Genomic DNA, 16201 nt, shown 5'->3' on the forward strand with positions numbered 1-16201 from the left:
ACGTGATAAGTGGTGATTCATTAGTAAAAATTAAGCAATATCAAGTTTAATTCGTATTGGGGGAGAGCGTTGTTTAATTTGTACACTAATATCATTGGACGGAGGGTATGAACCTCCAATTTCCTGCCCAGTTAGGGGAGCATTATCAATTTACTTTCAATAGTACAGAATGAATCATTTACACTAGGCTTTGTGTTTTGCCATTAAATAATCTAATTATTTTGATTTGAAGTAAGTGTATTAAGACAAAGTTAAATGCGGCTTGTTCTCAATGAGATTCAAACTCATGACCTCTTGTTTATGGAACTGGTGCTCTAAACCACTGATTGTACACTTTGCTGAGCACCTGTACTATAATATAGAAATTAGGTGAACAAAGAAAAGTAAACTAACGAGTATTAAAGCATCTCCATTATAAAGATAGGTTGTAATCCTTACGCTTTACTATTTTACTAAAGGCGAGGATGTGGATAAAAATAATGGTCTTTCTAAATACGGAACACACTTTTTTCTCTTTTTTTTTTTTTTTTTTTTTTTTTAATCTCACCTTACATTATCTCCTCTTCAGGCCACTAGACACAAGATCAGGTTTCGAAAAGCCGGTGCATTAGAAGTGCTCTCTCACCTACAAAAAATGCCTGAGCAGACTCGTTGGCATTCTCTGAAGAGAGAATGGTAGATGCCTCAGGAGATTAGCAATAAGTAAAGAAAAAACGAAGCTTGGGATTTCCTAGAACTACACACAACCATACTTCAACCCAACAAAGATGGTCATTGTTATACTGATTGCCGAGGACATATCCTCATAAATGATTTACTGACAAAGAATACAGAAAACTGAATGTATCACATACAGATTTTTTTCATTCTTTTAATCAAGTGATATACTTTGAGAAAATTGTCGAAGTTTAAAATCATTTTAAGAATAAACTGTTTATTTGGAAATAATGCTAAAAAAATATGAATCTAGAGAAACACTTTTGAGGTCTATCTTATGAAATACTAGCTGAGGGCGCCTGGTGTTGCCTGGTTGTAAAATATGCTTAAATATGGTATTTTAATTGATGCAGATTTTGCATATATTATTATAGTCAATTCTCTATCGATTATTACATATTATATTATACTCAATGTATAGTAGTAATTTCAAAAGTAAAAAAAAAAAAAATTTGACTTGGTTGCTATCAGCTATAATTGAAACCGAAAAGAAAAAATTTATAGCGTTCCAGCCAGAGTCATTACTGTCTTAGCTATCGTCAATTGGATAAGAAATAGCTAAAAATGAACTAACATTAAAGTACCTGCTCAGTTCCAATTTCTTTTTTCTTTTTTTTCTTTTTTGACCTCTTAGCAGCTAATTTTACCAGCTAAAGATCCATAAAAACGGTCCATGGAAAATGCAATTATTTGACCTGCCTAGCACTGCATTGCAACTTTTCATCTTGGAGGAGATGCCGTTTGAAACAAATGGAAATGAAGAATTCAACATATACAGCAGTTTTGTGTATATGGATGTGTCAATATTATAAAAGTCTATATCTTAATCGTTTGAACATTCAAACGAGTTTCAAGAAAAATTAAATTTTTCACAAAATCTAAAGGTTCTGGATATGACCTTAAACTATATCTGATGGTGAGGCCCCAGCTTGTGGGCTTTGGGGAGTGTGGAGCCACCCTTTAATTGCCATTGCTCCCAGTTCCACTGTAGTGTAGTTCCACTGTAGTGGTAGTACCTGTTAGGGTCCCAACTATGGGTTTAATAGAAACCGACTTAAAAAAAACAACAAATATACTCTATCAAAAAATTGTTCTTCAAAATCACTGGATTCAGCATTAAATAACCTGAAAAGGGTTAATATGCCGTAAAACAAAAACAACCAACAAAATCTAAAGACACCATTAAAATATTATTTCAGTTTCATCTGGGATCACTAGAAATTATTGGTTAGATTTATAAGTAACTGAAATGTGTTAGCACATGAAGAAACGAAATTAACTTTTTAAAAATAGAATTTCTTTGTTTTATAAAATAAAATTAAACAAAGAATATATCTGGAGAATGTATTAAAAAAGGTATTTTATATAGGTAATTTTAAGATGTAAAATTAAAACATTTGTTTTGATTTGTTTAATCCAGTTGCTGTTTTATATCTCTCCGTAAGAAACACAGCATCAATAAGTGTTTTTTTTTTGTTTTTTTTTTTGTTTTTTTACTAAAATTTCACCGTGCCAGGTTTTTATTACTTGACCTCATATTACAAAAGTTTTAGTATTAAGTATTTTTGTGAGTTTCTGTTTTTTGTTTTAAAGTTGACATCAGTAAAGATACACGGGGCTGATGGCTGTCTCCATCTGAAGTTATTGGTTCAAACAAGATATGAATAACTGAAGCATAGTAATAAACACCTGCTCTGTTCTATTAGTATTGAACACTTATTTGGTAGCAATCATTAGTCAAATTGAGTTTTAATTGGTTCAGTGAATTAATGTTTCTCCTGGTTACTTTATTAAAATAAATTTCTGGCCATATTATGATGTTTATTGTGTTATCGTTGTTACTTGGGTTTCGTGAATGAGATTAATTTGTCTTCATCAAACTAGTCTCTTTTGGAACTCCCTTCCAAGTCTGATGATTGCATGATTGCATCCGAGTAACTGGTGAGGTTCAACAGCTAGCCTATATATTTTGGTTTCAGTTCTGCTATTCCTTGGTGGTATTGAGTACATTTTGGTAACTACTGTTAGGAAGACTATTTTCCTTTTTTATCCTCCACTTTTCTTTTTGTCCTCCACATTTTTTTCCCCAACTTTATTTCTCTTCCCTACCCATTTTATCTCCCTCCTCCCCATTTTATCTCCCTCCTCCCCATTTTATCTCCCTCCTCCCCATTTTATCTCCCTCCTCCCCATTTTATTTCCCTCCTCCCCATTTTATTTATCTCTCCTTTCATTTGATTTCCTTTCCTCCGTTTTATTCTTCCTCATTTTATTTCCTCTTTTTCGCTTACTGTTTTATTTCCTCTTTTTCGCTTTCTGTTTTATTTCCTACCACTCCCCCCACCCCCAATTTTATTTTTATTTAAAACAAATTTTATCAGATTGTCCAGAATGTTTGTGCCAGTTTTTATTCGTTCACTTTTCGACAAATTAGAACATGTCAAACTATAGACAGATGTAGTATAGTTACATTTCTGGTTGGAGCCTATTTTAAGCTCTCACTTGAGAAAGGAAGTTAAAACTTATTTAACTTTAATTTTGAACCTTTTGCAAATGGAAGATTGTAAGGCCCATTTTAGGCACTTGGTGCTTTTCTATTTCTATAACGGTAAAAGTGATTCACAAAACAACAAAGATGCATGTAGTGTACAGTGAAGATTATTTTGCTGACAGAACTTTATGGAAGTGGTTCAGTGTTTATGGTTGGAGATATTTAGGTGTAATGATAAAGAATACTCTACAGATGATGATCAAATGCAGACATTGAGAATAACCCACATTACATTACACAAGAAGTAGCAGAAAGGCTTACCAAATCAAATTCTCCTATTCCTGAACATTTAGTAAAAATCGATCTAATGTTTGGTACCACATGATTTAAGTTGAAATAACCTTTTGAATTGCATTACCATCTGTGATTTGCTTTATACAAACATGATGAATTTGCTTTCTTTTTCACAGCAAATTGTTGAGAAAATGATATGAACCACTCTTAATCACTTCAAAAATAAATTTTCACTTTAAGGAAGTTACGGGTTGTGTCGAATGGGAAAAGAATTCTGTACTATAAGTCTTTACCAAGTAAACAAACAATTCTAAAAAAAAAAAATATTGTTCAAAGCTGACTGCAATTAAAATAAATGCCCTTGTTTATCCAGCAGAAATGGTGTTTGATAATGTCAGACCACTTTCATTTGTGACCAGACAAAAATTGCTGCAGCTTGACTAGGATGTGTTGCCCCATCCTCCTTATTCACTAGATATTGCTCCTTCATATTACCATTTATTCAGATCTTTCCAGAATAATCTCAATGGGAAGAACTTCAATTCTTTGGATCACCTAAAAAAAAGCACCTTGATTATTTTATTTTTTTGTCAGGAAACTGGAATTTTCAAGTTGAAGGAAAGATAAAGAAAGGTTCTGCAACAAAATGTTTCGTATTTGGTCGACTAAATATTTAATGGCAGATATCTTTTTTTTCTTTTATTGTTTATTTCCTTAAACATTTGGCACAAACTTTCTAGACAACTTATAATACTTTGAAGTTGATTTCATTTTATTATCATCCGATGAAGTATTGGTAATTTTTTATTTTTTAATACCTAAATTATTTTATCTTTTTTTTTTGTTTTTTAAAAACTAAATATTTTTTAATTTAAAATAAAACCTTTTAATTTGGATGATACTGTGCTCTTTTTGAGTGTTATTTTAACAATGTTTCGGTCGATGTAAGCTCTGACCTTCAGGTATATCATGTTGAACTTGGGAATCTTTCTGTCCCATGGCATAGTGGATAAAGTACTTGGTAAATTCATTTATAAGTTATGCACTTCTGGAGGTTGAAGGTTCAATCCTCAGTATGGGTGACACTTAAAATATAATTGTGAATTACTTAGAACTTTTATTCTGTCATGGATGACAGAACAAGAGCATGCTACTCCAATGGATTAAATAAAAAGTTCTTTTAGAAATTCTGTGCAGTTTCCAGAGTTCGAAAAGATGCATCTGAAGGTCTGAGATAGCATTGATTGAAAATGATGCTCAAAATAAGAACAGTAGTCTGAATAATACAAATAATATGATTATTAATCTTCATCTCAAAATTTCAGAAACAAAAGTAAAAACTTGTTTTGTCTAAATTTTTGAAAGCCATTTATATCTACAACATATTCAAATGTATACATAGAAAATAAAATTGCAAAACTCTGTAGGGTGATCCTAATTTTTCCTGGAAGAGGAGGTGGGAGCATTATGGGTAGTAGTAGTAGTAGTAGTAGTAGTAGATATTATTATTTATTGTCTTTCGTAATTATCTATATTTTTCCTTCTTGCTATACAGAAGTACGTGGCTCCTACTCATTACTATTGCAAAGCATTGATGAACCATTACTCTACCGTCCTGCTGAAGAAATAGCTTCTCTCCTCTCCCCAATGGCTTATAAGAGTGGACCAAACCAAAAATATTCTCCAAGATGGAAAAATGGAGATAACTTTGTAAGTTTTTTTTTTTTTCTGTCTTATCTCTAATCATTTTTACCATTTTTGAGCACCTCTTTCGAACCCTATTACTAATACAGAATAACCTTCCCTCCTCCCCTCTCTAAATGCTACCCATGGAATCGATAATAAAATGTTTGCAATCCAATCATATTTGATACAAATAAACTTTAGCCTGTATTTGGCTTATCCACCAAGTTGAAGTCCTGAATGTCCAACAGTCTGTTTTATCACTGTTCAGTGATATGTGGAGTGACTTTGGTGATTGTCTCATCAGTAGGAGGTGTGATCCTGAATGAGTTTTGCACACACTAGAGCATAACCTTATGCCATATTTCTATCTATGGGATTATCTTAAAGATAATGTCAAATTAATCCATAGACTATTTTAGAACTGAAGAGGGCTAAGAGAGGAGTGTGTTAACAATTTTGCACATCATATCTGTTCTGGGGTAGTTAACACCCCTATATCCATAGACAATATGGATTCATCTGGCTCATATAATGCCAGACATTTCTACCTTCAAGCAGAGAGTACATTCGTAGTTTAACCACTCGCAGTGAACCCTTAAACTGGACCACAACATTGGCAAGGAAAGGATTTTAAAAACGGACCCACAATGATCTCTTTTGGATAAACTTTTATTCAACAAACTCATATTTTTTTCTACCTTCTTTGAAAATACAAAGATTGGCTCCACACAGTTTTTCAACAAGACAACCTACCTTGGAAAAGTTTCTTTTTCAAAACCCGTGAGTAGAAAAAAGAAATTAATGTGACCATAAAAATTCTCTGTCGATAATCTTCATGTTTTTTTTATCTCAAGAGTTAAAATAAATTCTGACTGTGGAAAATTGAACATTCTTTCTGTTAAAACCATATGTACGTGATTTTTTTTTTTTTTTTTTTTTTTTTCTGTGGAAAATTTGTGAATATTAATTCTATCTTTTCCGTAAGGTCACAATTTTTCTGTTTATCTAAAAAGGACAGACTTTTTTTTTTTTTTTTTTTTTTTTTTAACTTCAATTTTTGGACCCGGATTTGTCTTGTGATTCTATTTATTTTTCAAAATGGAAAAGCTTTAGAAATGATGCGTCTACAGCAAGCTCAGACGTTAATGTTGCAGAGACAAAATATGGAAAGACAGAAAATGATGAAAGACAACTGCAGCTGATGAAGTTCATCGACGAAAAGCAGAGTAATATGCAGAAGTTAGACAGTGAGAAATAGAGAGAAAACAAAGAAGAGGAAAGAAAGGAATGCAAAGAAAAAATACTGAAAATGCAGCTTCAGGCAGAGGAAAAATTGGAAGAACTAACTCAAGTAATAGCAAATAAAGACAGTAATTTTTTTCCCAAACAGTGATCTGTTCAGCATTAGAAACATTTCATCATGTTCCTGAAGAGGATTTGACTTTTGAAGTCTATTTTCGCAGATTTAGTCACTAATTCAGGATAGAATGCAAGTCATGGAGCAAGCAGATGAAGGTTTGTCTTTTATTACAAAAATTGGGAGCTGCAGAACATAAGTTTGTGAACTACATCATTCGGAAACAGACAAGCGGTGAAATCTTTGTAATTATAGTGTCCAAAAATCAGCTTATTTCATAAATAATGGAAATGTATCAACCTGACCTGCAAAGAAGACCAAGATTACACCACATTTGCTTCAATCATAAATAAACACTGTGACAACTTCGGACTATCCTCATTGACGGTCAACAACTTTAACGTCCTGATTTTCATTCACGGCTTAGTGTCAACCAACAACGTTGAACTTGGATGCCAGGCACTAAACAGATTGGAAAGGGATCCAAATATAATCTTTTAACAATTGGCAGAGGAATGCCAAAGAATCATTTGGGAAAAGCAAGACTCCAAAAATATAGAAGAGGCAAGAGTAGCACACATTAGAAAGGTACAAAGTAACAAAAATCTTACCTTCCAAACAGTCAAGCAAAAGCCAAACATTACTTTCCGGAAAAATCTCAAAAGAAACAAGATTTGTCCCTTTACTCATTCAAAAGATGTGGAGAACATCTCTGGCAGAATGATTGTCCATACCGGTTCCAGAAATGTGGTCTGTGCAGACGCGATGGACACAAAGCCTCACGTTGCAGACCAAAAGGACCCCGCAGTAACTATGTAAAAGCAACAAGAAATCAAACAGGAGAAAAATGTATGGAAGTACCTTACAGTAAAAATTGAGGACAAGGATGTTAGACGTCAACTTGACAGTGATTCGGATTTGTTTATTATAAACCATCATACTTGGTGCAAAATTAGAAACTGAGGATGATGAGAACCAAGAAAGTTGCTCATTCAGTAACTGGAGAAAGAATAAGATTCAAAGGTGACCTAATGTTGAAGGAAAAGACACTGAAACTGAAGATGTTTGTGTTGAGAAACACTAATAACCTTTTTGGTACTGACTGGATCCAGAAATTTGAACTCTGGGACTTCGCCCATTAGGGATTTTTGTCAAAAAGTGATTAACTGTACAGCTGAAATGGAGACGAAGTTTAAATTACAAGACAATGCCACCCCAGTCTTCTAAAAGAATTGCAGCGTACTGTTTGCCTCTATGTAAAACATCTAAGAACTGGACAGACACATAAAAATAGGAATTTTGACCTCGGTCGACTACAGCGAGTGGGCTGCCTCCACTGTGTATGTACAGAAAAAAATCTAAGGATATCAGTCTGTACAAACCTCGACTGGGTTGAATGCAGCACTAATGGATCATTATTACTTGCTACCTAGTCCCGAGGAAGTATTTACTAAACTAAATGGAGGGAAAATATTCTCAATAATAGATCTGAGTGAAGCATACTTATAAATTCCCATTTAAGAAGAAAGCTCAAAACTTTTGTGTATTTCCACTCACAAGGGATTATTTAAATTCAAAAGGTTAGCTTTCGGAATCAAAGTCGCATCAACTATATTTAAACAGATATGATGTTGAGCAGCCTTGATTTTTCCATCGGATACTTGGACAATATTCTAATGAAAAGCAAAAATATAGAGCAACATAGAAAGCACGTTTTTCAGGTATTCAAAAGGATAAATGCGTATGGCTTCACACTTAAGGACACTAAATGTGAATTTTTTCCTCAACAAAATAAAGTACTTAGTGCAGATAAAAAAACGGTAGATGGTTCGATCCAGAAAGGTTCATAGCAATAAAAAGTATGTTTGAACCATACAATATAACAACATTGCCAAGTATTTTAAGCTTAGTGAACTACTACTAATCCTTCATTCCCAATATGCACATATTGTATGCACCTTTAAACGAACTACTTAGGAAGGACAAGATTTGGAACTGGTCAACAGAATGCAAGATGGCGTTCGAAAAGCTGAAAGAGGTACTCGCATTGGAACTATTCCTGACTCCCTACAACCCAGATTTAGACATTATCGCAAGTAACGTGAGCGCACATGGAATCAACGTGTGTATCCTGCATAAAACGCTGCGCAGATCTACAAAATCTATAGTACACGTGCCGAGAACCCTACTACCTGTGGAAAGGAATTATTCTCAGATAGAGAAAGAATCCTTAAGTATCATTTTCATGGTAACAAAATTCTACAGATACCTGTATGGATGGCACTTCAAACTACAAACTGATCACAATCCGCTGATCTGTCTTTGGCTCGGAGAAAGGGTTGCCTACACATATAGTAAACAAGTTCCAAAGATGGGGCCTGTTGAATTAAGACTTTCATATGGAGTTCCTTCCATCAAATAAGTAAGGATATGAAGACGGCCTATCTCGGTTAATACCAAGGACTGGTGAACCACTAGAAGACTCTATGATCGCATCACTACAATCAGAGAGATTACAGTTTGATCCTATTCAACAGTGAAAGAACTCCCTGTTACCCTGGGATGATATAAGGAAAGAAGCCGAACTTTATAAGAGAAACCAAGGAAAAACTGCAGACTGATGAACAAGTAGCAGAGGTTTTCTCAACATGTGATTAGGTATTATATCAGTAGAGAGTAGTTGTTTCAGTGACCCTCCAAAAGAAAATCTTAAAGGATTTTCACACAGGACACCCTGGCGCAACCAGAATGCAAAGTTTAATGCGTTAGTGCATGACCTGGAGAAACATGGACAAGGATATTGAAGAAAAGTTGAAAGCATGCAGGGGATGTACACTAGCTGCTAAAGCGCCAACAATTCAATTTAGCCCATGGCCCAAAGCGGACTACCCGTGGCCATGGATACATGTGAACTATGCAAGACTACTTGATGGACAGTACTACCTCATAGTAAACAGTTTCTTCAAGTGGCCAGAGGTCTTTAGGTTTAAAAGTCCGACTACTGACTTCACTATAAAAACTCTTCTTGAGTTATTTGCACGGTTCAGAGTGGTTGACTGCTTAGTGTCAGATAATGATACTCTGTTTACATACGGGGACTTTAAAGAGTTCATCGAGGATTTCCAAGTAGACCACATCACAACTCTGACATACAATGCTTACATACATATCTATTCAGAGTTACAAAAAAACACCATAATCTAGTAAGGGATGGCTTTCCTCTATGGCCTGATTGTTTAGAAGAGACATTATTATTGGTGATTCATCAGTACAAAATACAAAAAAAAAAAAAAAAAAATCAAGCGGTTTGAAGTTGGTGAATGCTGGCATCCATGCTAAATTCTAAATTCAACCTGTATTTTCTTATATTCACTTCGTGTAATAATTCACTGAGAAATTTCACAGCACTTAAAAATAGCTACTTTACAATCACCTTGTATATTAATTTACTTGTAACCCCCCCCCCCCCCAAAATGTCTGGTTAGATTTTTATTGTTTGCTTCTTTGTTTTGTCACTTTTTATTGACTTTTTTTGCAGCAGGGATACAACAGACAAAATCAAAGACCTACTTTCCACCAGGGTGTTGGTGCTCAACAAGCCAATAGAAATTTGGGTAAGTATTTAAGCACTTTCTGTTTTTGGATCTTTATTTATTTTTTTCGCCTTGCCTTTTTCCTTTTGCTTTGTGCCTTTTTCCTTTTGCTCTGCACCTCTTTTCTTTCTTTTTTATTCATGAGACTGGCATTTTGTCTCCTAGATACAAGTGGGGGAGGGGAGCTATTGATAAAAAATAATCGTCTACATGTATCCATTTACCTATTATGATTCTAGTGTGAGGTTATTTGTCTGTAGTATGTTTCAAGTTGGCTATATAAAGTTATTTAAGACTGATTGACCAAGATTGACCCAAGGATTGTGGTTTGGTCGGTTTAGTTATGAGATGAAGGAATTTGAACTATAGTCATTACTAGTTTTTTTTTTTTTTTTTTTTTTTTTAATTTTATTTATTTTTTACTTCACTTTAAGCAAGGCACATTCTCACTGAAATGGCTTAGAACTTAGAAAAACATCATTATGTAATCTAGATAGATGAAACCTTTTAATCCTACCATATGTCCTGCCAAAATAAAACTCTAAAGAAAAATGGATCCATTATAGTTAAAAATAATAAAGTATTTAAAATTATTGTCTTTGTCCTTTTCTGTTAGTAATACCAAGTGATGTACTGTTTAGTGCTGGACAAAGCACATTCTGTTACTTAATCTGACAGTCATAGTTTTTAAATCAGTAATTAATATATTTCTCCTATCAATCAATATAAAACTTATGACTGAATTCAAAATAAAATTTTCTTTAAAAAGGTATTTTAATATTTTTGTGATTTGTTTATCCCAAGAAATTGCATGTTTATATCTGCAAGCGGTAGATGACTTTTTGGACATGCGCGTTTTAGGTCTGTTCATATAAATATTCGATACAGAAGTTCTGCTAGTCAATGACGTTTCATATTTTTAAAACAATAAGAGAAAAGAATTGTCTTTATCATGGAATTTGAACAAAACACATGCGACTCTCCAGTCAAAAGTTAGAACATCTTGAAGTTGAGGCTTTCTAATACAAAAATAAATCAAAATAGAAACTTCATTCAAACAATATGTGATAGCCAATATATTTATTTCTTCTGTTATAAAATTTGAAAAGAATTGCTTAAGAACTTTTTATGTGCGCATTGATAGAAATGATAACTAGTGCGGATATTCATTGTTTTTAGAGTGCCATGCGACGTTGTCATATAAATTCATAAAACATCTGTTTACAAAGTGGCTTACAGCAATGAAGTATACATTTTTTTATTTTTATTCGTAAGGATTCAGAAAGCATCAGTTTTTGATTACGAAAAGAAAAAGAACATTTTTGGTAATGTTCTATTTTAGTAATGAAAAAAAATTTTTTCAAAAAAAAAATTCTATTCAAACAAAAAATTTAATAGAAGAAAGTTTGGTGCTTATGCATTTATGTTACCATGTTATTTCAAAAAAAAAATAGTATTTTCAAGTTTTGATATCTTTTATTATTAAATTGTTAGGTGAAAATGCAGAAAAAAATTACAAAACACCCTCCTCCTCCTCCTCATCTTAAGAATGGATTCATAAATAATAACATTATTTTGGTATGGTAACATAACTGTATAAGTACCAAAATTTTATTTGTATAAAACTAAATGAAAAACATATTTAAATGGGATAGGAATGTTTAATATAACAAATAAGATGCCCAAAAATGTTATCAGTTTTATACATTACTTATATTATATTCTGTTACTGTTAATTAATAAATACTGAAAATTTCATTAAAATTGGTTGATTTCCCGAATTTTGGTAAATTTTTAAGTGAAGGCGGGGGGAAGTCTGTGACTCTAAAACAAACGCTTTTAGAAATCCATTCTTAATCTGGGGATAAGGTGTTTTGTAATTATTCTGTACTTTTACCTAACAATTTAATAAAAAAATTATAATTGTTATATATATTATGTTATATATGTTATATAATTTAATTATTTCATCCCTTTAAAAACTAAGTTCTGTAAAAATTGAGCACTGTCTGGGAAATAAAAGGCGGTTGTCTGGCCTTGTGTAAGATCGCAATTTCCAGTCGCTTGATCACTTTAAATCGTCTTAGTAACGTTATGTCTGTATTTAGCTTTATAAATGTTAAATTTCCCTTAATTATCGTGGCAGTTGACGGTGGCCTAGGGGTAACGTTCCTTGCTAATCGAGTCAAATATGGTTCGTGACGGGAGTTTGAATCCTTCAACCAGCAGTAATTGTCACTTCTTGACTGATGATTGTGAAAGCATCTGTGTTTAGTGTCTGTAGGTATAAAATATAATTATATAAATACTAGCTGGCTCGCTACTGCTTTTCAAAGTCTGCTACTTGGAATAGTAATTGAAAATAAACATTTCATTCATAACATTGTAAATATGACAGAAAATGTTTAGCATTTATTCATATAGATAATGATATATGTTATATATATATATATATATATATATATATATATATAACATATAGATAACATTAATATTTTGATTATTCTGATACAAATTTATCATTTAAGTGTGACCATAAAGACAGACTCTGTTGCTTTACTAGTGTGGTCTGTTGCAGAATTTTTTTTTTTGTTTTTTTTTGCATAATAATTGGGGTTATCGGTGGTGGGGATATGCATTTTGCGTGTTCCAAAAAGCAATCAACAATAAAGACTAAGTTTACCGAGTTACATATACCCAAGAGACACTTATTTATACACAATGGAAAATGAACAAGAAGAGTGGGTTGCATGTACATGTATGAAGTTAGAATGTTCATTATGTATGCACATGTTGCTATATGCGAGCTATGATCAAAAACATTTAGATGATTATATTTATAGCCGAGGATGATAAGAATGAACCACTCAACTATCAAAATCGCTGTATGAATAAAGTATACAGAATATTTTTTAATTTTAATTCATAGCTTTTTGTCTTGACACAAGAACGGAACTAAAGCTCTGCTGATCCTGACTGAATTAATGCTACTATTCTTTACAATTCAAAGCTTCTCTGACTGGATTGATGCTGCTAATTTTTGCTTTAATTTTCACAATTGGATAATTTTTTTTCTTTACAATAGTTATTTCTTTGCCATTTTTTTAAAAATAATTTTTCTATTACAAGAAAGGCTGTACACTTTAAAGTCTGTTAAAATAAATTGAGTTGGTAAGAAGAAATGGAACCAAATGGAATCTATATACAAAAAAAAAAAATGATAGGTACTTTTTTTTTTTCTGTTTCTCTCTGTCTGCGACTTTTTCTCCCTCTGTTCATTTTCCTTGGCCAACACTGATTTGGTGCTATCAGATCAGGCAGTCTTAAGGTACTGGCTGACCTGAAATGCACCAAGCATTAATGTTATTGCTTTTTTCTTTTCTCTTTCCAAAACTTAAAATTATTCTGCAAAACAACATTTTTACAAAACAATCAGACTAAACACCATGAATAAGCATGTGCAAATATAAAGAACTTGAAGCATAAAATCTTTTACAAAAATGATTGTATTCTGCATTAAATAATCTGAAAAGGGTTGATTCTACTATAAAACAAAACAATCAAACCAGTCAGCATGCTGAATTTTTCTCCCTCATTCATAAGTAAAAATGAAAAAAAAGAAAACTGCTTGAATTATTTAAGCACACACAAATCAGAAAGAAAAGAAAAAAGAAAGGAATAGATAATTCATCAACTGACTATTCTTTCATTTTGTTCTCTCTTTCAACTACTTAGTAGCACAAATAGTTGATTGACATTGTAATTATCTCACTTTTCTAAACTGCTTACTTGAAAGCTGCTCAGTCGGTCAACAATGTCAGAAATCCTAATTTGTGAAACTGTTGCCAGAATTATAGAGACAATGATCCTGACTAATATATTATTTGAAGTCCTACTTTAACTCACGTTGTGCTTCCATACAAAAAAAAAAAAAAAAAAATGATTAAATCTTATGTAAATTTGCTCTTTATTTCTTTGCCTATTGATTTATTCAGTTTTATCTACATTTTTATTTATTACTTGGGATGACAAAGTGATCTGTTAGTTATAAAAAAAAAATTACGATTATATAAACATGATTAGATTTCTTGAAAAAAATATTAAGTTTGTATTTATATTTTCCAGAAAATTAGAATTAAAAACAAAATTATTTATAAGTTTATTGTTAAGTGTAGGGCCATTTTAGTTTGGGACAAAAATGATTCTAGTTGGGAAATTATACATGTTAAAAACTCTTAGTAATAGAAAAGAAAAAGGAGAATTGTGAATATTGTTTGCAGGTAAGAGGACTAGTTCAAGGCAAAAGTGTAGTAGTAGTGTTTTTTTTTTTTTTTTTTTGTCGGAGTAGATGAGGTGTCTGCTTATATTGAATGCTTATATTGAATCAATCTTCATATTTATGGTGCACCAGCCCTTTTGAGGGGTTTATAAGAATGAAACGTACCTTTATATCTTGTCTCTGCATCTCTTGACCGTGTCAGCTCCCCTGGAACAAAAGCTCATAAGAACAACACAAGTCTCATTTCTCAGGACAATTGGAACTTTATTTCACGTTCTCTGCCTATCCTTAGGACAGTGGGAATTTCTCTATCAATTCATCTGCCATACATCGCTACCTCTCACCACTTCCACGAGAAGTCTTGCAGAATAACTGACAACTGTGTCTGTCGGTCTCAAACTAAATTCTAACTTGGACTGACTGAAAATGTATCATGTGTGTTTCTATATGTTTTAAGGGTAGAGGAGAGATATAGATCCCTATGTTACTAACACGTTCTTATGCACTCAACACTTGTTCTTGTCAAGCTTGTTCCAGTTTTAAGCCTAAGTCAACCAGTTTGATTTGGTTTGATCCCTTGATCTCGTCTGCACTAGAAAATCTGTTTAACCTCTGTCGGCTTACTCTTTATTACATTAGTGATCAGCATCGCAAGGTTAACTCCACAAAAAGCAGTTCTATCAAATAAGTTAATAAAAAAAAAATAAAAAATAACTGACAATTCTGACTGTCAAGGGTGATTAACTAATACAAATTATGGTGACTTTGCTTTCTGTTTGCTTTATTATCTCGATCCCTTGGTATAAATGACATCTCCCATATATTCACATACTCATATTTGTACTGGCTTGTCCCATTCAATTGGTGTTCGGTAGAGATTGGTGATACATACCAGCTAGGTTTCAATCTCAATAATCAGTCCAGCGCAAACAGGGGCATTTCAGTGACTTTTTATTTGTTGGGTTGAGGCATTCTGGGCAGTCCTAGTAGCTCCATCCTCCCAGGCCTTTCTTCCTGTCTTCTAGGTGTAGTAAGTTTATTGCTTACTGCGAGGTGCCCTGACTGGGGAATGCTGATGGGCCACTCAGGCAATTTTAAATAGGCCAGAGTGCTTCTCCTTTCAGAGCACTGGCTTAATTTTGCCGACCTTGCGTCACATCTTCCTGCGTTGGAAGGGAGGTAATTACCCACAACAATTATACCAAAAATATATGAATTTCGATAAATACAAAGATTTCTGTATATTTTATCACTGACCAAAGAATCATATTTAAATATTTTTATTAGATTTACCCATGCATAAAACATTTGATTTGAACTTTTACCATGAACACTATAGACCTTACAATTGCTTTTAAAAATAGTACAGGGTGAAATGATAAAATTAATGCCCTAAAGAAAACAGCATTACAGCTTTATTTTTGTTAAAATGATTTTGATTTATAATGAGGGTATGACCCCAATGATTTTGACGATCTTATTTATAACTACGTGTTAGGACAATCAACCAATGAAAAGCCTCCGACCTTATTATAAAAATATTGAATTTTGGATGCAAGTCAGTCTCCGTCTTGAAACGACTGAACCGGACTACATTGATTCTTTGTCGCCATCTTTGTTATTTAGAATTACTCAACACTCGAGATCGTGACTGCATTGATTCTTCCCTGATTTGATTGATACCGTCATCTTTGTTCAACATAATGTCTCAACACTTAACAATTTTAAAACTTTTATTGAAAAAATCAATTCAGGTGACTTGATTATGTAATAGAGCTTACATC

The 16201-nt window shown here is 32.9% G+C and overlaps 1 protein-coding gene across 6 annotated transcripts in view; it reads left to right on the forward strand.

Annotated features, from left to right (window-relative positions):
- The window catches only part of LOC145297618 (DIS3-like exonuclease 2), a 162488-nt gene that overhangs the window by 52119 nt on the left and 94168 nt on the right, over positions 1-16201 (forward strand). For 4 of the 6 annotated variants that reach the window (XM_080143690.1, XM_080143692.1, XM_080143688.1 and 1 more), the window contains 2 exons: positions 5058-5212; positions 10084-10159. In XM_080143690.1, coding sequence (XP_079999816.1) covers positions 5150-5212; positions 10084-10159 — 139 coding nt within the window. In that variant the 5' untranslated portion in view covers positions 5058-5149. The remainder of the gene's footprint in view (positions 1-5057; positions 5213-10083; positions 10160-16201) is intronic. The other 2 variants (XM_080143693.1, XM_080143689.1) reach the window with 1 other exon arrangement.

The sequence above is a fragment of the Euprymna scolopes genome, chromosome 18, assembly GCF_053919585.1.
Source record: "Euprymna scolopes isolate OS-2025 chromosome 18, ASM5391958v1, whole genome shotgun sequence".
NCBI lineage: Eukaryota > Metazoa > Mollusca > Cephalopoda > Sepiida > Sepiolidae > Euprymna > Euprymna scolopes.